Below are 25,000 nucleotides of genomic sequence, written 5' to 3' on the forward strand. Positions count from 1 at the left end.
TCACCTACTACACAAGAACACACTCATCACCTACTACACAAGAACACACTCACCAGCTACACAAGAACACACACTCACCTGCTACAACACAAGAACACACACTCATCACCTACTACACAAGAACACACTCACCAGCTACAACACAAGAACACACTCATCAACCACTACACAACACACACTCATCACCTACTACACAAGAACACACTCACCAGCTACACAAGAACACACTCATCACCTACTACACAAGAACACACTCATCACCTACTACACAAGAACACACTCATCACCTACTACACAAGAACACACACTCACCAGCTACACAAGAACACACACTCACCTGCTACAACACAAGAACACACACTCATCACCTACTACACAAGAACACACTCACCAGCTACAACACAAGAACACACTCATCAACCACTACACAACACACTCATCACCTACTACACAAGAACACACACTCATCAGCTACAACACAAGAACACACACTCATCAACCACTACACAACACACACTCATCACCTACTACACAAGAACTCACTCACCAGCTACAACACACTCATCACCTACTACACAAGAACACACTCATCACCTACTACACAAGAACACACACTCAACTACTACACAAAAACACACACTCACCTGCTACAACACAAGAACACACACTCATCACCTACTACACAAGAACACACTCATCACCTACTACACAAGAACACACTCATCACCTACTACACAAGAACACACTCATCACCAACTACACAAGAACCCACTCACCAGCTACAACACAAGAACACACACTCATCAACTACTACACAAGAATACACACTCATCAACTACTACACAAGAACACACACTCATCAACTACTACACAAGAACCCACTCACCAGCTACAACACAAGAACACACACTCATCAACTACAACACAAGAACACACACTCATCAACCACTACACAAGAACACACACTCACCTGCTACAACACAAGAACACACTCATCACCTACTACACAAGAACACACACTCACCTGCTACAACACAAGAACACACTCATCACTTACTACACAAGAACACACACTCAACTACTACACAAGAACACACACTCAACTACTACACAAGAACACACTCATCAACTACTACACAAGAACACACTCATCACCTACTACACAAGAACCCACTCATCAACCACTACACAAGAACACACTCATCAACCACTACACAAGAACACACTCATCAACCACTACACAAGAACTCACTCACCAGCTACAACACAAGAACACACTCATCACCAACTACACAAGAACAAAGCTCAACAAAGCTACAAAGCTCTGGAACAGCCTCCCTCCACACATTAGACACGCACAAAACCTAGGGCTCTTTAAGTCTCAGCTTAAAACGCACTTGTTTTCACTGGCTTTTGAGGCCTGATAGCCTACATCCCCTGTCCTGTTTTGTGTCCTGTCCTTTTATTGTTCTGTGATTATGTGCACTTTATTCTGTTTTTTGTTTTAGTTTATTTTATATATTGTACAGCACTTTGGTGCAACTTCGGTTGATTTTAAACGTGCTTTATAAATAAAGTTGACCTTGACCTTGAACTCACCAGCTACAACACAAGAACACACACTCATCACCTACTACACAAGAACACACACTCATCACCAACTACTACACAAGAACACGCACTCACCAGCTACAACAAGAACACACACTCATCACCTACTACACAAGAACACACACTCATCAACTACTACACAAGAACTCACTCACCAGCTACAACACAAGAACACACACTCATCACCAGCTACAACACAAGAACACACACTCACCACCAACTACAACACAAGAACACACACTCATCACCAGCTACAACACAAGAACACACACTCATCACCAGCTACAACACAAGAACACACACTCATCACCAGCTACAACACAAGAACACACACTACATCAACTGGCCAGGGTTGGGTAGTGATATGGGGAGCATGATAGAATGTGTTTAGAATCAATAGGAGTGAATGGGAAGTATCTGGAGCACTAACCTCTTCTTCAGTTGCAATTTCAATTGCGGTCGGTGGAATCTAGGAGGAAGAGTGAGACAACAATCCCCTCAGAGATAATGAGAACTATAACGTTGAGCGATGGGGATGGATGGGGATATATGAAACTGTGTTTTTGTTTAGTAGATATGTCCCACTGATAAAGAACAATTGTTTTCTAAAACATGGACACGCTTGTTATGAATACTCACTGTGGGTGTTGACCTGTGCCTCCAAGCCCCTCCCTCCTGGGTCATGTGACCGGTCAGCTTCATGAGGGGATTGGCTCCCCCACATTCCGCGTCCACAAGCTCCCTCATCGCCATGGCAACACAGGGCAGCGGTGAATTCGATCAGACCACCTTAGAGCTGAAAAAGACACAAAGAGGCAAAATGTAAATGATTAATTTGAATACCAACCAGGTTTACGGTTGACATGGTGATCTTGCCAAACTAGTCAGTGAATCATCAGAGGCAGAAACTCACTGGCACCAGGCTATTCATGGTCTCAAGATAAGCCTTTCTGAATGAGATAAAAGCCAAGCGAACCAAGACGAGGCCTGATAAGAGTTTGAGAGAGCGTCAGAGAGAGAGAGAGAGAGCGTCAGAGAGAGATATGGGCGTCTATTTTAGGCTGAGAGGGCAAGCGGGGCCACGCTGAGATCTCCTCTTGGGTGCGAAGTCACAGACCACCTCGCTCACTCACTCACTCTCTCTCTCTCCACGGCATTGCCACACGCACGCACACACACAGACGCGCACACACACACACACACACACACACCACACACACACCACACACACACACACACACACCTGATGCCCTAACCCTCAAAGGATGCCAATGTAGATTTCAGAGAGAGCAGCTCCAGATGGTCCAATGTTTCCCGGGGTCAACTCTTCCTTTTTGCTTTTAGTCGTCCTTTAGTCCGGTCACCTGACCCTCTAAGTCTAAGAGCGGCCGAGTAGCAATGAAAACCGACAGTCACTGTTCTTTTTGCCAGGAACTGTATTGAAACTCATCCCCTCCTCATAAAAAAGTGTCATTGTTAGTGCACTAGGAAAGATACAATACAACCTGGCTGTTCAGATAGTTGACCTATATCCAGGCCAACAGATGGGCAATGGACCAATCGTTAAGTACAGTAGCCTCACTAACCACATAGGCAGACAATAATGGCAATTGCTGTGATGAACAGTCAGTCCTGGAACTGAGGATTTAAGCTCTTGCCATTCCATTGACATGAACTGATATAATTACAGCTAAGCACCAGCAGAAAGGGCACAATCTCTTACAGATGACACGCGCTCTGGGGCAAGTCCGGCAACAGCGCGGTCCCGTGTCCACAGGTGGTCGGCCGGTCCTCCTCTGTCCCAGTGTCTATAGATTTCAGGAGTTTTTCCACTGACCAAACGGCCGCCGTATGATTAAGGCCACACTAAGAGGATTAGAGAAAGATATTAATGAACACGCAGACACCCTATCAACAGATAGACAATAGATTACCTAACCTGCATCCACACGCACACACAACAAGCCTACTGTGGGGGGTGCAGAGGGCTGGGGATTTCTGGGAGTTTTACTGATTCTTCATAGCGGCGAACCACATCTGGGGTTCATTAGGGCCAACTGAATTCATATTTAGACAGACGTGATCCATTCATAGCAGTTTAAAGGACCCAAATAAAATCACCACGAGTTGAGACAGCACGATCTGTCTGCGGGCTAACTAGCTAGCCTACACTTCACACACAAACTAACTCACAACACCGTTTGCATTCATAATCATCATATAACACGTCAAACAGACATGGGCTTCTATGAGCAATGTCTTCCAAGAATCTCTTCCCAAGAGGACAGGGCAACACAATGGAAGTATTAGCCTCCAGCTAGCTAGCTGCTAGGAGTACAGTCCCGCTAAGCTAGCTAGCTAGTTAGAGCGAAGCATGCAACCCTCAGCAATACCAATTAAGTTTGCAAGCAGAGATGGCTAGCTACCAAACGTTATGCCAAACTCACGAACTGTCCAGGTTGGCATTAAGCTGGAGCTAACGTTCTGTCTGATATAGCTGGCATAGCTTGAATATTTGTCTCACCGCCTCCTGCCGATGAGTACTGCTGACGGTCCGGTCTGGTTACCAAACCCCCTCCTCCTCTTCTAGAATTTGAAGATTGAGGAAAAAAACAACAACCTTGGCGCATCACAAAAGACTAACTTTAGAGGGACGCAACTGCGAATCTTCACCTACCCGTCTCTTAATTTACCTCCTTCCTCCATGACCCCATGATCGACACACCGAACACAGATAGCTGCGTCAAATAAGCCTGCGCATTGCATTCCCGAACAGGGTTTACGTGGAAGTCCCGAGCACGTTTGGTGTCGTTGGAACGCAGAGTAGTGAGGTTTGTGCGCGCGGAAGACAGCTTTCAGCGAAGTTTTTTTTTTTTTTTGCTACTACAACGTATGTGGTATTGTGGCGTGATATTCATACTGGTTTACATCAATACATCCATGGTTAACATCTGACATAATGTAACAACAGAGGCGTTACACTGACCTTGATTGACAATTGGAAGCTACGCAAAGTATCTGCGTAGTTTCCGTATTTTTCGCAAGGTAGGAACCCAAAGTCCAATAAATGGCCCCTTGTGTCAACATAATTTTCTGTCGCAGAACCCCACGCGGAAGGTCACACCGCTAATCATTCATTGTGGATTGGTACCAACTTCTCTCTCAAGCAATTGATAGGTCGTCTTACTGTGCAGTATAGTAGCATATAGCCCATCTTCTAGTTTACTCTATCCTCGAAAAAAACGGGGAGATCATATTGACGTCATCTGAGTGTTTTTATTATGAATTTTGTCATGTTTTTCAGACGGTTATAACAATCAATCATCATAATCCATATTAGCATTGTGTTAATAATTACAGTTAATGTCCCAATAGTAACCATAGTAATAATATAAGGTAATGCAGTTTTTTTTTAAAATCCATTCTTAACATTACATTTAAAAACAACAGGCTTGATTTACTGACAGGTTTATCACTGCACATTTATACATAGACAGCAAGAGACGCAGAGGGAGAGAGAGGTGGAGTTAGGGAAGGAGGGAGCGGGAGAGAGAGGTGGAGTTAGGGAGGGAGAGAGAGAGAGGTGGAGTTAGGGAGGGAGCGAGAGAGGTGGAGTTAGGGAGGGAGAGAGAGAGGTGGAGTTAGGGAGGGAGTGAGAGAGGTGGAGTTAGGGAGGGAGAGAGGTGGAGTTAGGGAGGGAGGGGGAGAGAGGTGGAGTTAGGGATGGAGGGAGAGAGGTGGAGTTAGGGAGGGAGGGGGAGAGAGGTGGAGTTAGGGAGGGAGAGAGAGAGGTGGAGTTAGGGATGGAGTGAGGTGGAGTTAGGGAGGGAGGGGGGGGGGCGAGGTGGAGTTAGAAACAGAGGGAGGGAGGGAGAGGTGGAGTAAGGGAGGGAGGGGGGAGAGGTGGAGTTAGAGACAGAGGGAGGGAGGGAGAGGTGGAGTAAGGGAGGGAGGGGGGCGAGGTGGAGTTAGGGAGGGGGGCGAGGTGGAGTTAGGGAGGGAGGGAGAGGTGGAGTTAGGGAGGGAGGGAGAGGTGGAGTAAGGGAGGGAGGAGGGAGAGGTGGAGTAAGGGAGGGAGGGAGAGGTGGAGTAAGGGAGGGAGGAGGGAGAGGTGGAGTAAGGGAGGGAGGGAGAGGTGGAGTTAGGGACAGAGGGAGGGGGGGGTAGAGGTGGAGTTCAGGACGAGGGTGGATGTGAAGAGGAGAAGCACACAGCTGTACATTCATTGAACCCATGAAATGGAGACTGCTGGGATGGGGAGAATGAGAGAGAGGAAGATGAAGGAGTGAAATGGAGACTGCTGGGATGGAGAGAATGAGAGAGAGGAAGATGTGAGTGAAACGAGAGAGAGAAGATTGTGAGGAAGGTGGAGTGAAAGACAGAGATGTGACAAGAGTACCTACAGTATTTATTACAACAATGTGCCCTCCATTTACTGTGATTCAGATATGACCAAGTTTTTAAATCACAACAATATAACACACAAATTAATAAACACTCATCAAGCCAGGAATCATCATCCTTATTTCTACTACTATTATTATCATTATTCTGTTTTCTGATGTGACAACATTAGAAATATGTGACGGTTCAGATGAAAAACCATAACAAAGGTACTCATAAATAAAGTAATAAAAGTGTTTGCTGCCCTCTTTTTACAAGTACAGACAAAGAACAATATGTAGCTGCAATAATAATAATAATAATGATAATAATGATAATAATAATAATAATAGTCATAGTCATTGTATGTACATAAAATTCAATACAATCAATACAATCAAAACTGCCCAAGCTGAGCTGACATTCTGGGTACAGCAGGGGTAGCATTGTGATGTGTGTGTGTGTCCTGAAGTTACAACAGCAGTGTGCGGCAGCAGGACCGTGTTGTGAGGGTCAGCTGGACATATTACTGGGGTCATAGTGGGGTCAGAAGTGCACGGAGAGACTGGATGTGGTTACTCTCTGCCCTTCTGACAGACCCAGGGACTGGTCTTTTGAGAGAGGCAGCTACGCTTTTTCTACCACTAGAATTAATCAGGTTCTATATGAAAACAAAGAAAGGCTGGAGAAGTTCCTATTCATAAGTGTTGTGTCAGCAGATTCTTATGTCTAGCTAAGTTCCTAGCATAGTTTATCATATCGAAGCAAGCTGCATAAGTGAACATGTACAGACAGGGCAGTTGCAAAACTATCAGCTAGAACACGGTAACGCTAAAGTTCCTGGACTAATTCTAACCACTAGTAGAAATGTAGAGTGTGAATTGTGATTGTAACCGTTAACCTTGGAACACCAGAGGTTGCCTGTAGGTTGTGTGACAAGGACAGAGAGCAACCAGAGGGACAGAGGGGACCCTGGCCTGGTCGTGAGTCACATGATCAGTAACGTTCAACATCACCATCTTCACTCTAGGGATTGTGAGAAAAATGTATATATGGAGAGAAAGTGGGCAAAAGAGATTGTGCAGGAAAAAGATGAGTATCCAGTACTCCAGTGGAGGGGTCTGGAGAGGAGCGAGGACCAGGGCTCATGTCTTTATCTAGGGACCTATACAAGGCCGGTGTGTTGGGACTCTAATTGCTCAAATATTAATCTTGTGTGGTGGTCTCTGCTGTGTGATACAGATAGTAAACACATACAATCTTATTTTAAAACAAAGTCTAGCCTCTTCCGACCTGAATTATACAGATTTATAATTCCTTATGACGTAGAATTGGTGTACTTACAATTTCTGTGGGTTGTTTGGTCAGGTGATTAGAATATATTGTATACATTGTGCCATAGAACATTTATGTGGACAACGATTGCCTGCATTGTAACTGGCTATAGGTCACAGATAGTCGCGTGTCAGAATATTACAAGTGTGTGTTGTGCGTTGTGTTTGTTAGCATACATTCCATAGACTAGAGGTGTCAGCAGTTATTGATTCAACGCATCGTGGATTTGAGTGAAGAGCCTGTTTGTTTGTGGTTTCCGTGGTAACTGCGTGCTCAGTAGCGGCGAGGGTGGCTGTCCCGCCCCTCCTTCTTGATGATGATTCGCTGGTCATCGCTCGCGTCGTCGGGTGACTCCACCGCCTCCTCGTCCTCCTCGCCCTCTACCTCGGTGTCGGCCGAAATACCCAGACGAGACTCATAGGTCTGGACAGAGGGGGGGGGGGAGGGAGAGAGAGAGAGAGAGAGAGAGAGAGAGGGGGGGTGAGAGAGAGAGTGGGAGAGAGAGAGAGAGAGAGAGAGAAAGAGAGAGAGAGGGGGAGAGAGAGAAAGAGAGAGAAAGAGAGAGAGGGGGAGAGAGAGAAAGAGAGAGAGAAAGAGAGAGAGAGAGAGGGGGAGAGAGAGAAAGAGAGAGAAAAAGAGAGAGGGATGGACATGTATACAAACCAAAAAAGAAATACAGGCCTAGCTCGTTATGCGCTCTCTCATCTTGACTCTGTGTTCTGCTTCTTTCACTCTGCCACACAGCCCTCCAATCGTTACCTCCATAGGGTTGACAATGATGGTGAGGGCGGAGTCGTCCCATTGGCTACTGCCTTCCTTAGCCCCGCCCCTGGCTCCTTCACCACGGCGATGGATGGAGCGGATCCTGAACACGCCCAGGATCACCATGACAACCAGGAAGCCCACACACACCATGATGATAACGGTGGCTGCTCCTGGTACCACTGGGAGAGGAAGACAGGAGTTCAAGATCAGATCCAGGATCAGATAAGCCCAGCCTCAGTCCTAACCTGGCCTATAAGGATGATAATTAACATCTCACCCTGCATCAGGGGGAACATTTCTCCCCCCACCATTCAGGTAAATCACAAACTCATCAAACGCAACTAATCGCTAGGAGAGGCACTGAGATAACACTGTAGTCTTTGATGACACTGCCACCTTGTGGTGGACATGGACATGGATAGTAAGGTGAGAAAGGTGGACTCCTAGCGGACCTGAGTTGCGGTGGGGGGGTTGGGCAGGGTGAGGTGGGGGTTGGGCAGGGCGTGGTGGGGGTTGGGCAGGGTGGGTGAGGTGAGGGTTGGGCAGGGTGAGGTGAGGGTTGGGCAGGGCGTGGTGGGGGTTGGGCAGGGTGAGGTGAGGGTTGGGCAGGGCGAGGTGGGGGTTGGGCAGGGCGTGGTGGGGGTTGGGCAGGGCGTGGTGGGGGTTGGGCAGGGCGTGGTGGGGGTTGGGCAGGGTGAGGTGAGGGTTGGGCAGGGTGGGTGAGGTGAGGGTTGGGCAGGGTGAGGTGGGGGTTGGGCAGGGCGAGGTGGGGGTTGGGCAGGGTGTGGTGGAGGTTGGGCAGGGTGAGGTGAGGGTTGGGCAGGGTGAGGTGAGGGTTGGGTAGGGTGGGTGAGGTGAGGGTTGGGCAGGGTGAGGTGGGGGTTGGGCAGGGTAAGGTGGGGGTTGGGCAGGGTGAGGTGAGGGTTGGGCAGGGTGGGTGAGGTGAGGGTTGGGCAGGGTGAGGTGGGGGTTGGGCAGGGTGAGGTGGGGGTTGGGAGAGGTGAGGTGGGGGTTGGGCAGGGTGAGGTGAGGGTTGGGCAGGGTGGGTGAGGTGAGGGTTGGGCAGGGTGGGTGAGGTGGGGGTTGGGCAGGGCGTGGTGGGGGTTGGGCAGGGTGGGTGAGGTGAGGGTTGGGCAGGGTGAGGTGGGGGTTGGGCAGGGTGAGGTGGGAGTTGGGCAGGGTGAGGTGAGGGTTGGGCAGGGCGTGGTGGGGGTTGGGCAGGGTGAGGTGGGGGTTGGGCAGGGCGTGGTGGGGGTTGGGCAGGGTGAGGTGGGAGTTGGGCAGGGTGAGGTGAGGGTTGGGCAGGGTGGGTGAGGTGAGGGTTGGGCAGGGTGAGGTGGGGGTTGGGCAGGGTGAGGTGAGGGTTGGGCAGGGTGAGGTGAGGGTTGGGCAGGTTGAGGTAGGGGTTGGGCAGGGCGTGGTGGGGGTTGGGCAGGGCGTGGTGGGGGTTGGGCAGGGTGAGGTGAGGGTTGGGCAGGGTGGGTGAGGTGAGGGTTGGGCAGGGTGAGGTGGGGGTTGGGCAGGGTGAGGTGAGGGTTGGGCAGGGTGAGGTGAGGGTTGGGCAGGGTGAGGTAGGGGTGGGGCAGGGTGAGGTGGGGGTTGGGCAGGGTGAGGACCTGAGTTGCGGTGGGGGTTGGGCAGGGCGTGGCCGCTCAGCTCCCCAGAGTGGTGCGACGGATGGAGGAACTGCTGCTGGGAGGCCAGCAGGTGGGACGGGTGGTACAGGCTGTCCAGAGAATGCAGGAAGTTCACCTGAGAGAGAGAGAGAGAGGGAGAGAGAGAAGGGGGGAGAAAGAGAGGGATAGGGAGGTTCTGTTTATTTATTATGTCTTCCATTTAATTTTTAAATTGTTCCCTCGCGCAATGAGGAAACAATTTAAAAATACGTTTTAAAGCCATCATGTTCAACTTTTGAAATGTAAGTAAAATGAAAAAAAAAAAGTTTAACGTAAGCTTTAATTTGGAAAATAGATTGCAGTAATGTGATATACGTCGGGTGACTAGTTTTAGGAAATCAAATCATATTTAGACCAGTATGGTCCTTTAACTAGCCTGGATAGACAAAGTAAAGCCAGTGGGATCCTGTGTGCAAAGCTGTCCTGTGCTGAGCTGAGCTCACCCTCACCTCCAGAGTGACCTTGTTGCTAACCCTAACCCTCACCTCCAGAGTGAGCTCGTTGCTAACCCTAACCCTCACCTTCACCTCCAGAGTGAGCTCGTTGCTAGCCCTCACCCTAACCCTCACCTCCAGAGTGAGCTCGTTGCTAACCCTCACCCTCACCTCCAGAGTGACCTCGTTGCTAACCCTCACCCTCACCTCCAGAGTGAGCTCGTTGCTAACCCTCACCCTCACCTCCAGAGTGACCTCGTTGCTAACCCTCACCCTCACCTCCAGAGTGAGCTCGTTGCAAACCCTCACCCTCACCTCCAGAGTGACCTCGTTGCTAACCCTCACCCTCACCTCCAGAGTGAGCTCGTTGCTAACCCTCACCCTCACCCTCACCTCCAGAGTGAGCTCGTTGCTAACCCTCACTGTTGCGTTCACTAGGTCTCAGTTGGGAAGTGGGAGGTATTCAAGGTTCTGAGTCATTTAGTGGGTCTTAATACACTTATTCTGTTCTGTATGGGGACCTCACGTTTGTTTGCTTACCTGATTTGAAGCACGGGTAGCGGCCAGTGAAGGGTTAAAATCCATCCGGTTACCTGACAATTAGGCGGGGCTTCGGGTCACGACGTAGATATAAGCGGAAGAGACCTGAGTTTAGACACATCCTAGCGATTGTCAGGAGAGTCACGCGCCACCGGTAAGAGACTACTGTTTATTGAATTGTTGGTTTGTGTTACTCTGTTAGCGGCGTTATATGTAATGTAGCACTAATGTAATGACAGCGTCTGCACTCCAACCTGGTGGTAAGATAGTCCGGTGGCTGTTTATAGTTGCACTAGCAGGTAACAGTTGTTTATCGCTCCGGCTTGTAATGTTAAGCTGTTAGCTTCCAACCTAGTAGCCGGCTGTAATGTTTGTTGACATCGCGTGTTGTTTCTAGCGCCTATTTGATTTGTATCACGGTTGCACTTCCTGCCCGCAGTGCAGGCTGGGTGATGTAGTTCGGTTGCATTTCATTGTTACGGTTTCTCAGTACTGCTATGAAGATCCACTTGTTGCTCTGCATTGTTATGAAGTGTTTACCGGATGTCTATTGAATGTGTCAATATGTAAAGGTTTATTGTTTAAATGCTAATTATATTTACCGTTTAGATTGTTAAATTAGGATGGTCTATATTGCTGTGAGGTTAAATGAACTTAAGACTGCAATATTACATCCATGATTTTCTGTCCCACAGGTTTATAACCTGTGGTAAACTTCGGCAGTGAATAAATGAACCAAACCACGAGTTATGACAACGCGTGCTCTTCTTGATACCCTTTTCGGTGGGGGAAAAACAAAATAACCGAACACTCACCCTCACCTCCAGAGTGAGCTCATTGCTAGCCCTAACCCTAACCCTCACCTCCAGAGTGAGCTCGTTGCTAACCCTCACCTCCAGAGTGACCTCGTTGCTAACTCTAACCCTCACCCTCACCTCCAGAGTGAGCTCGTTGCTAACCCTCACCTCCAGAGTGACCTCGTTGCTAACGCTCACCCTCACCACCAGAGTGACCTCGTTGCTAACCCTCACGCTCACCCTCACCTCCAGAGTTACCTCGTTGCTAACCATCACCCTCACCTCCAGAGTGACCTCGTTGCTAACCCTCACCCTCACCTCCAGAGTGAGCTCGTTGCTTGTGTATCGTCCGTTCATCTCTGAGCAGGACAGGCGGAAGCGTCTCTCGAAGCGGGCCGAGCCCCTGGCCAGCCGGTACCGGACGGAGCGCAGGACGTCCTCGTACACAGAGATGGACTCAGCGCCTGAGGACGGGAGGAATGAAGGATGATTATTTGTCAGGCAAGACGCAGGTACAGTACCGGACCATTAGAGTACGGGACCATTAGAGTACGGGACCATTAGAGTACGGGACCATTAGAGTACAGGACCATTAGAGTACGGGACCATTAGAGTACGGGACCATTACAGTACCGGACCATGTACAACGAGACGCTGGGAGAGAGGGGAGGGGAGCAGCTGAGGGTCAGCGAGGGTCAGCGAGGAGCGGTGGAGAGGAAGGATCCATCCCAAATCAACCTCTAAACCCCACTTACTCACTAAGCATCTGAGGGTCCTCACTTACTCACTAAGCAGCTGAGGGTCCTCACTCACTCACTAAACAGATGAGGGTCCTCACTCACTCACTAAGCAGATGAGGGTCCTCACTCACTCACTAAGCAGATGAGGGTCCTCACTCACTCACTCACTAAGCAGATGAGGGTCCTCACTCACTCACTAAGCAGCTGAGGGTCCTCACTCACTCACTCACTCACTCACTAAGCAGCTGAGGGTCCTCACTCACTCATTCACTCACTAAGCAGCTCAGGGTCCTCACTCACTCACTCACTAAGCAGCTGAGGGTCCTCACTCACTCATTCACTCACTAAGCAGCTGAGGGTCCTCACTCACTAAGCAGCAGAGGGTCCTCACTCACTCACTCACTCACTCACTCACTCACTCACTCACTCACTAAGCAGCTGAGGGTACTCACTCACTCACTCACTCACTAAGCAGCTGAGGGTCCTCACTCACTCACTAAGCAGCTGAGGGTCCTCACTCACTCACTCACTACCCTTGTGGAGAACTTGCTGTCTAGCTGGACTGAGCACCCTTTTGCTTGAACCCACCCAGCTTCCTCAGAGCTGCAGCAGGAGCTGCTGTACCTGTGATGGCGATGTAGGCGGTGGTGTTGATGATCTCCAGCCCCCTCTCTCTCAGGGCGTCCATGTCCACCAGAAGCTCCTCCCTCTCCGGGTTCAGCTCCTCCCCCAAGGGCTGGACCTCACAGCCATCCAGAGTGTGGGCCACAGCATCAGACATCAGGGCTGAGGGGGGGGGGGGGGGGGAGAGAGACGGGGAGAGAGAGAGAGAGACATTTGATATCTGTCCTGTCTTTGCTCTGTCCTGTATTGTTCCTCCACCCTGTCTATTGTTGTCTGTGTATTTTTATGCCCCAACAGTCCAGAGCAAATTCCTAGTGTGTAAAAACCTACATGGCAACAATAAATCTGTTTCTGATCAAATACAGGTACAATTTTCTTCTTTTTCCAATCCCTTCACACACATACACACACACACCTCACACACACACACACAAACGTACGGTACGTGCATCTGTCTGCCTGTTGACGCATGAGACAGATCTCAGACACAAATAGATTAAATGAATATTGGGAGGGGTGGCACCCCTGCATTGGGGGATCTAGAGGGCGTGGTCGCTGGCCCGGCTGTTCTGGCTGACTCACCGCCCCCCTCCATGCCCTGCGCGGCCGTGTTGACGGCGTGAGAGAGCGAGCAGACGATCCTCAGCTCGGGGAAAAGGGGGACGCCGCGAGGACCCTCGAACTCGGGCGCGGGGCGGGCCAGGTGGGGGCCCACGCCCGACAGGGAGATCTGAGGGGCGTCAGGCTGCAGAACCACCAGGTAGCCCTCCAACTGCTTCAGGGACAGACAGCCCTCCTCACTGAAACACCTGGGGGGGGCCCGGAGGGGGGAGGGGGAGAGAGGGAGAATCATTACACCAGGTAGCTCTCCAACTGCTTCAGGAACAGACAGCTCTCCTCACTGAAACACCTGGGGGGGGGGGGGGGGGGAATCATTACACAATGATTTAGTGATCCATACACTTATAAAACCATGGGAGAAGTGTGTGTGTGTGAGAGAGAGAGAGAGAGTGTGTGTGTGTGTGTGTGTGTGAGAGAGAGAGAGAGTGTGTGTGTGTGAGAGAGAGAGAGGTTGTGTCTAGTGCCAACTTGTTTAACTGTTCTGACTGACATGGACGGTCATTACTACTGAGTTTAGACAATTACTATTCATGCAAAAGATGATCAGGACGTCCAGTTTTGCAGCTGCCCCCACCATGAGACATGCGAGACATTGGTGCGTTACTGGCACATTTTCAACACCTCCATTTTTATCAATTAATTTGTGTTACTTCCACCCTTGAGGCCACTCTGCTTAAATTATAAATATAATTTTTGTGTTGTGAATGATGAATGATAAGGACGTTGAAGTGCTGAGGTCATCTACTTCCTCAGGAAGGCCACAGCACACTTCAGTGTGTCCCTGGGTCAAATACATTAGTCAAATATTTGAAAATGAAATTGCTCTTGATCTACCAAAAAGATAACTATAATTACTGTTTTTAATGTAATGTATTTTAGTTAAGCAAATGCTTTAAACAACCTACATTTCCCAAACTCTGAAATCAGACCAAAATGTGGCACACACTCCTAAACACTCTTGACCTAAAACTGACAGAACTGGACTAAAAATAAAAGCACACAGATGTGTCATAGTGCCTGAGCGAAAAAAGAGGAATTTCGGTCACTGCTTCCCATCCGGAGCAGACTGCGCAGGACCAGCACTCTGCAGATTGAATTAATATTTCATCAACAAAGTGGAAACAAAAGTTATGTGCATTGACCTGGAAATGTGTTTTTTTTTAGCTAATTCAATATGGAATCTACTCTGCAATGTACATGTCAACTCTACAGACAAACCTCATTTACCTCAAGGCAACACTGGCTAATCTAAATATACAGTAAGGCCACAATTTATTCCATCATTCACGGTCCCTGCATTTAAAAATAATCATCATCATCATTATAATCATAATAATCATAACAATCAAAATAATCAAAATAATCAAAATAATCATAAACTTTATTTCTATAGCACCTTTCATACAAATAAATGCAGCTCAAAGTACTTTACAACAGAGAGTGTGCATGCTCGGAGTGCTTCACATAAAAAGCTGTTGTCTTTGAAATTGAGAGTTTAACATGTTTTTTAATGATTTATCACGGTGCCCACCCACATCACATTGTATGACCAAAACGGTGGTAGAGCAATTATCAACTTTCTCAAAAGTGCTAGTTTTGTCAACATTTTGATCTGAACCATTGTATATGATCATAACCTTAAAACAGGGCTAAACATGCATTTTCCTTTTACTACTCCTTTAAGAAGTTATTGCTCATCCATTTATTTATTGCTAGAAGACAGGTAGTAATGGAGTTTATGGCTGCAGCATGGTTTGGTTCAGCAGAGATGTACAGTTGTGTATCATCCGCATAACTATGGAAACATACATTGTGCTCTCTAATGATATCCCAGAGTAGCAGCATGTATAGTGAGAATAGCAATGGACCAAGGCAGCTCCCTTGTGCAACCCCAAAGCGGGTGTCATGTTTCTCAGACACATGATCTCCAATCCTGACGTAGAACTTTCTCCCTTTTATGTATGTTCTGAACCAGCTTAACACACAGTCAGAGAGACCAACCAGCCTTTCAAGGTGATTGATTAGGGTGTCACAGTCAATCATATTAAACGCTGCCTTTAGGCTTAATAGGACCAGAATTGAGACCTTATTTGCATCAGAGTTTAGTCTGATGTCGCTGATTATTTTAGTAAGAGCTGTTTCAGTGCTGTGGTGTGTCCTAGAGCCTGACTGAAGTTCCTCCAGGATGTTATTTTCTTTGAGAAATGAGTTTATATGTACTGAATCTATCTTTTTAAGTATCTTACTAATGAATGGGAGGTTGGATATCGGTCTGTAGTTGTTCAGTGTATTAACATCTAGGTTGGGTTTCTTTAGTAGCAGTTTTACAACAGCTGTTTTGAAGGAATCTGGGAAGATGCTTGTTTGAAGAGACATGTTTATGATCTTCATGACATGACTTGAAACACTGTCAAACACCCGCTTAAAGAATTCTGTAGGTACAGGGTCAAGACATGAGGTAGAGGAGTAACACTCTTACAAAGATCTGGTAATGTGATACATGTGAATTTCCCCATGGTTACATCTTTTTTACAGGGTTTGCTGAGATCGGTGTCAGTGGTAATACTGGCTCTAATTGATGTTACTGTATTTTGTTATCGAAGAACAGTGTGAGTTCTCCATATTTTGGTGCTGAGAGAATGTCATCATTCAGTCAGAAAATGGTACCTCATCAAGTTTTTTCATTTGAACAATTGTGTACCATGTTGTTTGTTTTTGGATGGGGAGGACAAAGGGGTGTGGTTATGTTAATTTTGCAGGAATGATGGGTTTTCACAGTTAATGCTGTACATATGGTGTATGTTGTGAGTGTAGGATGTGCAGGATGTGTACTTTTTTCACATAAAGCCGAACAGACAGAAGACTGAGGATGGGATTTTTCTCAAGATGCAAACGTCTCACTAAGTTGTTTATCACCATGTTGTGTTGAGCATTACAGTATATCCTTGTGTATTACAGGCTATCAGTTCCTGCTGTATTCAGAGAGGAGGGGGTGACTGGCGGCACATTCAGTTTATTGTTGCTGCTGTCGCTGTGTTGGTCATTATATCCTTGTGTATTACAGGATATTATCAGTGATTGCTGCATTGAATGTGTCAGAGAGCTACAGATACTGTAATAGGATTCAGGCAACGTGTGAAACTTCCCACTCACCTCTCACCAGATCACTTCTACACCAATTCACACATCCTCTCTTACTGGAAGAGGCTCTTTATTTCTCTGACCATGGGTACTGTTTGTTTTTTAGATTATTTTTTAAAATCATCATCATCATTTTTTAAATCATCATAATCCCATTATCGTTAGCTCTGGGTCAACATTATTGTACTTGTGTTTAAAGCTTTGAATGGTCTAGCACCACCTGCCTGCCTGCCTGCCTGTGGGAGTGTTCCTGACCGCTCCCTCAGATCTCTAGGTGCTGGTCTGCTGAGGGGGCCTCCGTCAAACAGCTAGAGGCACGGTGATGCTTCCCTCAGTAGATACGGTGATGCTGCCCTCAGTAGATACGGTGATGCTGCCCTCAGTAGATACGATAATGCTGCCCTCAGTAGATACGATAATGCTGCCCTCAGTAGATACGGTGATGCTGCCCTCAGTAGATACGGTGATGCTGCCCTCAGTAGATACGTACCCAGGATCTGGAATATGCTGCCCCCTCACATTAGACAAGTAACCTCTGTCAACAGTTTTAAGAGGCAGTTCAAAACGTACTTTTATGACCTTGCTTTTAATTGATTTCTCTCTTTTCTTATTTTATTATACCATTCTATATGATCTTACTTCTTTTATGGTTTTCTATTTTTTATTATGTCTTAATTGATATTTGCTTTTAATGTCTCTTTTATAATGCACTTGACTTTTACTATATTATCTCAATTACGATTTATGTTTTAGTTTTTAATGTCTCTTTTGTAAAGAACTTTGAACTGCATTTTATGTCGCAAAAGGTATTATTATTATTATTATTATTATTATTATAATCATCATCATCTATTTATGATGCGTCTGGACGTTTATCATAACGTGTGGTGGTTTTTGTTATTGTGTTGTTTCAAACATCTGTTCGAATCTTGTGGTTTTTATTCTCTAGTTATTCTGGTCTTTATTTATTTTACGTAACGTCTGTGTTCAATAAGTAAAGTCTCTCCTGGATTCTCTTATTTATGCTGTTAGATTCTCTCTATACCTTTAAGGGTAGGCGTTAACATCAGTGTAAATTAAAATAAATAGTTATAAATAGTTATGAGAACTTGATGAGGTGCCACTTTCTGTCTGAATGATTATAAAGAAAGGTTTTTATTTATTTTATTTTTTTATTTTTTTTTACACATCTAAATGGATGGTATGATAACAAAATGGCTTTCCAGATATGATAGGCTATTAGGTATGCAGAATAAGATAAGATAGCCACAGTTAATCTTGGCTGTGACATACATTACAGTATGTTGAGAAAATGCCCTTTTTCTTGTCCAAACCTTATCATAGCCTGAGCAAAGTCCATGTTTGATGAGTTGTCCAACAAATTGACCCAAAAAGTGATGAGTTTGAGTGTGTACGCAAGCATGCTGGATTGTGTGTGTGTGTGTGTGTGTGTGCGTGAGTGCGTGTACGTGTGTATACTAGCTTGTGTGTGTGTGTGCATGTGTGCTTGCATGTGTGTGTGTGTGTGTGTGTGCGTTCGTGTGTGTGTGCAGGAGTGAGTGTGTGTATGTGTGTGTGTTAGCGTGCGTGTGTGTGCGCGCGTGTGTGTGTGCTTGCGTGTGTGCGTGCATGAATGTGAATGTGTGTGCGTGTGTGTGCGTGCGTGTGCGTGTGCATATGTGTGTGTGCGTGCGTGCGTGTGTGCATGTGCGTGCGTATGTGTGTGTGCGTGCGTGTGTACCTGAGGGAAGTGGAGAGTTTGAGGGGTCTAACTCCAGGGGTGGCGAAGCGGAGAGAGTTCCTGTAGGTGACCTGCTGCACGGCCCGATTGAAGCTCTCAATATCGTCTCCCTCCAGAACCAGCACCGACTGGCTGGGGTTCACATGGACCTGGGAGGTCAAAGGTCAACCAGTCATTCATGAGGTGAGGTCACACCATAATTCTTCATTTTGAGCCCCAATTTATGACACCTTAGTGAGTGCTAGCCTAGCAGTCACTGCACATTGTACACTGTACTATATACACATGACAAATACCAATCAGAATCTGCATCTCCTGGCTCCAAATCCATAAGAACACTAGACTAACTAATTTTTCAAACTGAAAATAAAAACCAGCGAGTCTAACACAAACACCATGGCTACTATGAAGGTGAAGGTTGTGGGGTCAGAGGTCACCTTCATGCCTGAACCAAGAGTTTCCAGGTCTCCAAAGTCCAGCCCCTCTCTGCAGGCATACAGACACTCCACCACACTGTGGGGCTCCACGCTTCCTGGTCGCACTGTCACCCCCGACAACAGCCCGCGGTAGCCACCCGCGTACCTCACTAAAGATCACAGATACACACAGTGAATAGACAATCATGCGCACAGTAACACATGTAAACACACACACACACACACACATCACATGGACTCATCTTGTAAAAATAAATGAAGTCACCTGCGTCTTTGCCTTCAGGGATGGTGTTGTTAACTATGTCGTGTTTCTCTTCTGGCTCTGGGGGGCAAAGAGGAGAGGAGAGGAAAGAGAGAGAGAGAGAGAGGGAGAGAGAGAGAGTGAGAGAGGAGAGAGAGAGAGGAGAGGAGAGAGAGAGAGGAGAGAGAGGAGAGAGAGAGTGAGAGAGAGGGAGGAGAGAGAGAGTGAGAGAGAGGGAGGAGAGGAGAGAGAGAGAGAGAGAGAGGGAGAGAGGAGAGAGAGAGAGGGGAGAGAGGAGAGAGAGAGACATAGAGGGTGGATTAGAGAAGACAAATGATTGACAGGGAGGGTGAAAAAAAGCGTTAAAAAAAGCTAAGGTGTGAGACAGACAAAGGTGTAGCATCGCCTCATTATCCAGCAGCAGCTGGTACGCCCCAGATGGACGACCATGGGTGCGAGTGTTTTCCAGGGCTAATTGGCAGACAGTGTCCCATTTTAGCGACATAACTGGCAGGCTAACTGTCTGGCCTGCCCGTTGTCCTGTTCCCCTGAATAATTGATAACGTCAGTTATATTAATAGCTGTAGAAGATGCAAAGCATCTCCAAAAAATAATTGGGTGAAGATGAGGAGAAAAAGCCAAGATATACGAATACTGAATTAGGCTTCCATCTGCTGGCGCTGCGGTTACCCTGGTGTCAGGTTTTAGGAATTGAAAGTGTGGCCCTTCTCTGTCCCTCAGTGGTTGACAGGGGTTCTGTGGGCAGTGTGGTTAAACCAGTCCTCACCCCAGCAAGCACCGATGACCATTCGCTGGCGGGGGGCGGGGTTGGGAATGGCGCCGTTGTCATGGATGAGGGCGGGGTCGAAGGTGACGCCGTCGACGTACAGGGTGACAGAGGGGAACTGGACGCTGAGGGACAGGTGATGCCACTCGCTGTCACACACCTGCCAGGGAGGAGAGGTCAGAGGTCAGCACAGAGGAGGAGGAGGTCACCTGAACACTGGCTGAACACTAAAGTTCAAGGGGACGGTGTAGGCTTCACGGTTTAGGTTAAAAAAAACTGCTCTTTAGCCAGGGCAGGTGTGTAGAGACAGACAGGAAATGAGAGCTAGGGTGATGAAAAAACTCAGGGATGGAGAGAGATAGACAGGGGTGATAGAAAGACTCAGGGATGATAGAACGACTCAGGGATGGAGAGAGATAGACAAAGATGATAGAAAGACTCAGGGATGATAGAAAGACTCAAGGATGGAGAGATAGACAGGGGTGATAGAAAGACTCAGGGATGATAGAAAGACTCAGGGATGGAGAGAGATGGAGAGAAAGACAGGGGGAAAGAGAATCAAGGCATCTAATAGAGAGGTAGAGAAAGAGGGATTTGCCAAATCCTGTCTGTATTAATCCAACTCGGTTCAATCTGTCTGGGACCAGTAGCTCCAGTCAAAACCACTAATCCCCCCCCCCCCACGCCAGCCCCCCCACACTCTAACCCCCCAACCCTGCTCTCCCAAAACCACAGACAACCTACACCCATTCCACACAACCGTCAATCCTGCTGATCCTTTAGTCCAAAAGTAATCCCAGTGCTCAGGTATAGTAAATATTAGTCTCAACGCCAGACCCAGGAGAGTTCTTTCGCTGATATGCTACGTAAGCTACGCTAACTACGTTGCGTAGATGCTGCAGATCTCTCTATGGGTCTGGGACACTTCATCATTTCAGTCTGACCTTTTACCAATAACATAAGGTGTTCCCCAGGGGTCAATTTTAGGTCCGGTGCTTTTTACCATATATCCATCCATCCATCCATCCATCCATCTTCATCCGCTTATCCGGGGTCGGGTTGTGGAGGCAGCAGCTCCAGCAGGGGGCCCCAGACATCCCTTTCCCTAGCAGCATCAACCAGCTCTGCCTGGGGAATCTTTAGCCGCTCACAGGCCAGTGCGGAGATGTAGTCCCGCCACCTAGTCCTGGGTCTACCCCGCGGCCTCCTCCCAGCCGGACACGCCTTGAACACCTCCCTAGGGAGGCGCCCAGGAGGCATCCTCACTAGATGCCTGAACCACCTCAACTGGCTCCTTTCGACGCAAAGGAGCAGCGGCTCTACTCCGAGTCTCTCCCGGATGACTGAACTTCTCACCCGATCTCTCAGGGAGACCCCAGCCACCCTCCGGAGAAAACTCATTTCGGCCGCTTGTATCCGTGATCTCGTTCTTCCGGTCATGACCCATCCTTCATGACCATAGGTGAGGGTGGGGACGAAGATAGACCGGTAGATCGAGAGCTTTGCCTTTTGGCTCAGCTCTCTTTTCGTCACAACAGTGCGGTAAAGCGACTGCAGAACCGCACCAGCTGCTCCGATTCTCCGGCCAAACTCCCTCTCCATGGTTCCCTCACTTGTGAACAAGACCCCCAGATACTTGAACTCCTTCACTTGGGGTAAAGACTCATTTCCTACTCGGAGCGGACAGGCCACCGGTTTCCTGCTGAGAACCATGGCCTCAGATTTAGAATCTTTTTACCATATATATTAATGATATAATGTCTCCAGGAATTGACTGTCAATTTCATCTTTATGCTGATGACACCATTGTGTGCTGATGGCAACCACCTTACATTACTTTTATGTTGGATTGGAACTCTGGGGCATATCAAACTCGCTCAGGTGAGATGCTCCTTCTCAAGGTTCACCCAGCTTGTTCTAGCCTTGGTTTGACTGCTTTTAGTGTGAGTGCTCCAATCTCATGGAATGCCCTGCAAAGCTCTTTAAAAATGTCTACCCTTCCTACTTTTAGCCATTTTAAATCTATGATCTCCTCTTTTTGTAATTGTTTTTAGCTGATTTTTTATTTTAGTCTGTTCTTATTATGTTTCATATTTTAACTCTATTTTATGTCTTGCTTTTAATGTTTTTTTTTTGGTCTTTCTTTTTTTTTTTTTGGTCTTATTATCCCTGCGACACCAATCAGTAACGACTTTCACAATCAGGCGCTTCCATCCATAGATATGCCCCGCCCATCTAACCTGGACTAGCGTCTCTCATTCGCTGCTACGACCTGTCACTCTTTCAATTTTGAACCGTTCATACTTATTAATAAGAACACAGCCATACGTGCAGTAATTGCAGAAACAGGGCAGTTGTGTTTATCTTGGGTAGGATTAAAAGCTTCTCATGGGAGGTGACTGTGGAGGACGTTCCCACCAGTACCTGCTCCAGTTTCCAGAGGAACTTGACGGGCCGGGCGGCGGAGACGTCGGGCCAGTAGAACAGGGAGAGACGGCAGCCGTGGACGGAGAGAGAGTAGTGGGAGAAGGAGTCATCTGGAGGAGGACCAGAGAGAGGACAGGCAGAGGTACGGCAGTTAGGGAGGAAGTGATTGGCAGTTAGGGAGGAAGTGATTGGCAGTTAGAGAGGAAGTGTTTGGCAGTTAGGGAGGAAGTGATTGGCAGTTAGAGAGGAAGTGTTTGGCAGTTAGGGAGGAAGTGATTAGCAGTTAGGGAGGAAGTGATTAGCAGTTAGGGAGGAAGTGATTAGCAGTTAGGGAGGAAGTGTTTGGCAGTTAGGGAGGAAGGGTTTGGTTTGTTTTGCTGCATCTGCACTTGTACCTGGAGAAGGCATCTCCACAAAGGTTCAGCTTTGACACAATGACTAAAGCAAAGATGAAATATCTAACTCTGCCCTGTTCCTTCACTCTCTCTCTCACACACACACACACACACACACACACACACACACACACATCACATTTACATTACATTACAGTCATTTAGCTGATGCTTTTATCCAAAGCGACTAACAATAATTGCATTTAACATAGGAAAAGTGCATCTCCTTTCTGAAACAAGTGACTAAGAGCATAATCTAGTGCTGAAGGCAAAGTGCAAGAATAGCAATCTAAAATACAATAGGTGCTTAAGAGGGAGGATCGTTATAGTACTTCTTGAAGAGATGCGTTTTGAGCCCGTGACGAAAGATGGGCAGCGACTCTGCTGTCCTGACGTCAGTGGGCAGTTCGTTCCACCACTGCAGGGCCAGGACAGAGAAGAGCTGTGACCATGTCGATCGACCGCAGGGGCCTCGGAGTGACGGGGCAACCACACACACACACACACACACACACACACAGTCACTATGCCCCTCCTGCTCAGCTGAGCCTCCACAGATGACTGATTCCAGATCAGCCTTCGTCAAAATCCATCAAAAGAGTCACATGACCACACAAGTCTTCAGATGACATCAATCAATCAAAGCTTCAATCATGATTGATTGATTGACTGGTAAGGTGCAAGTGGAGGAGCTCAGTCACATGCAGAACCTTACGCTCAGACCACCGAGTGGTTTCCCTGAGGGTGAGGCGGAGCTTGAGGGTCCCCAAGCCAAACCTGAAGACCCGGCAAGACTGGAACATTCTCTCTTAAGACCGGACCTCCAAGCTATATACACAGTGGAGGTCAGAAATCACTTCCACCTGCTGGACGTGGTGGAAGGTCCTAATGCAATGTACGATCGGTTTGTCGCAGCACATCTGGAGGAACCCAGGGAGTGTGTTCCAGTGGTGGAGAGGACCAGAGGTTCCCCAAGGTCCAGGCATCCGGAGGTTGTAGTGGCACAGGAAAGAGTTGAGAAGGCTCGCCAACGTCTTGGCCAAGAGAAGACTATGGGGAGTCAGTCGGCAATGAATGAGGCAAAGCCACAGCTCTTTGACCCCTATGATAAGACCAGAGAGGAGGGGCTGATGGTAAAGGTGCGCAGGGTGGAGGCAGCCAGAGGGGAGCAACGATATGGTGGCCTGGAAGGTCATTAAAGTGAGGAGTGGAAGAAAGAGGGCAAATGACGGCCTAGTCGCAGGCAATAGCCCAGTGGAGAGGGTGAACACTTGGTTCACTCACTTCAGGAACCTCCTAGACACCCACCTGACAGTGGAAGAAGCAGAGGGGGAGATACCTGCGATCTTCGAAAATCTCTATATTGACGATGGCCCTTTGCAGCAGTGGAGCTCACCAGAGTGAAATCCACTCTGAAGCAGGGAAAGAGTGCTGGGCCAGACTGCATTCCCCCAGAGGTCTTTAAGAACTGCGACCTTGATTACATCATCCTGGACATCTGCAACCTTGCCCTAATGAAAAATAACGAGCCTGATATATGGTCTCTGTCCAAGCCGGACAACTACCGGCATCAGCTTGACCTGGATCACTGCAAAGATGTACGACCACATGATACTGAACAGGCTGCGGAGAACCATCGACCCTCAGTTGAGAGGGAACCAGAATGGCTTTCGAGAGGGGAGGTCCACAGTAACTCAGATCTTGGCCCTAAGGAGGATCATCGAGGAGGGGAAGTAGAACAACATGACAGCAGTGCTGTGTTTTATTGATTTCAAAAAGGCATTTGACTCAATACACAGAGGCGTCATGATTAAAGTCCTTCAGGCCTGTGGTGTCCCCCCCCCCTCCCCCAAATTTACTTCAGGCCTTAGGGACCATGTATTCAAACACAAGGGCAAGGGTTGTGATACCGGACGGCAACAGTGAGTATTTTGATCATGGTGGGAGTGTTACAATAGTGTTACACCCTTTCTCTTTATAACAGTCCTGGACTACGCACTGAGACAGGCAATCCAGGGAAGAGAGGAGGATCTCGGCTTCACTATAACACCTAGGAGGTGGAGAAGGTATCCTGCTGTAGTCCTAACAGACCTGGACTACGCCCACGACATCAGCCTGATATCTAACCACGTAAGCTAAGCTCAAGAGCTCCTGACCAAAGTGAAAAGGAATGTGCCAAGGTGGGTTTTGGACTGAACGCCAAGAAAACTGAGGTCATCAGCTATCACACCCTGGTCCATCAGCCCCTAATGACAGCTTAAGGTACCAACCTCCCCCGTGAAACCAAGCTCCACTTCTTCAATGC

At 47.8% G+C, this 25,000-nt stretch overlaps 2 protein-coding genes across 5 annotated transcripts in view; both read right to left on the reverse strand.

Moving 5' to 3' along the window:
* Positions 1 to 4,370, reverse strand: part of pex5 (peroxisomal biogenesis factor 5) — a gene marked incomplete at its 3' end in the record, with an annotated part of 13,430 nt that extends 9,060 nt beyond the window's left edge. Inside the window, exons 1-5 of one of the 4 annotated variants that reach the window (XM_084444266.1) lie at positions 4,289 to 4,335; positions 4,136 to 4,197; positions 3,335 to 3,477; positions 2,251 to 2,407; positions 2,042 to 2,080 (exon numbers count right to left, since the gene is read on the reverse strand). In XM_084444266.1, coding sequence (XP_084300392.1) covers positions 2,042 to 2,080; positions 2,251 to 2,364 — 153 coding nt within the window. In that variant the 5' untranslated portion in view covers positions 2,365 to 2,407; positions 3,335 to 3,477; positions 4,136 to 4,197; positions 4,289 to 4,335. Of the gene's footprint in view, positions 1 to 2,041; positions 2,081 to 2,250; positions 2,408 to 3,334; positions 3,478 to 4,135 lie in introns of all 4 variants that reach the window. The other 3 variants (XM_084444267.1, XM_084444265.1, XM_084444268.1) reach the window with 3 other exon arrangements.
* Positions 4,371 to 7,602: 3,232 nt separating this feature from the next.
* Positions 7,603 to 25,000, reverse strand: part of clstn3 (calsyntenin 3) — a gene marked incomplete at both ends in the record, with an annotated part of 25,874 nt that continues 8,476 nt past the window's right edge. Inside the window, 11 exons of the mRNA XM_084444263.1 lie at positions 7,603 to 7,752; positions 8,089 to 8,273; positions 9,711 to 9,846; positions 11,860 to 12,005; positions 12,906 to 13,067; positions 13,488 to 13,714; positions 18,409 to 18,557; positions 18,846 to 18,994; positions 19,111 to 19,167; positions 19,874 to 20,033; positions 22,298 to 22,410. Of these exons, the coding sequence (XP_084300389.1) occupies positions 7,603 to 7,752; positions 8,089 to 8,273; positions 9,711 to 9,846; positions 11,860 to 12,005; positions 12,906 to 13,067; positions 13,488 to 13,714; positions 18,409 to 18,557; positions 18,846 to 18,994; positions 19,111 to 19,167; positions 19,874 to 20,033; positions 22,298 to 22,410 (1,634 nt within the window). The remainder of the gene's footprint in view (positions 7,753 to 8,088; positions 8,274 to 9,710; positions 9,847 to 11,859; positions 12,006 to 12,905; positions 13,068 to 13,487; positions 13,715 to 18,408; positions 18,558 to 18,845; positions 18,995 to 19,110; positions 19,168 to 19,873; positions 20,034 to 22,297; positions 22,411 to 25,000) is intronic.

Source organism: Borostomias antarcticus (assembly GCF_949987555.1).
Source record: "Borostomias antarcticus genome assembly, chromosome: 10".
Taxonomy (NCBI): Eukaryota; Metazoa; Chordata; class Actinopteri; order Stomiiformes; family Stomiidae; genus Borostomias; species Borostomias antarcticus.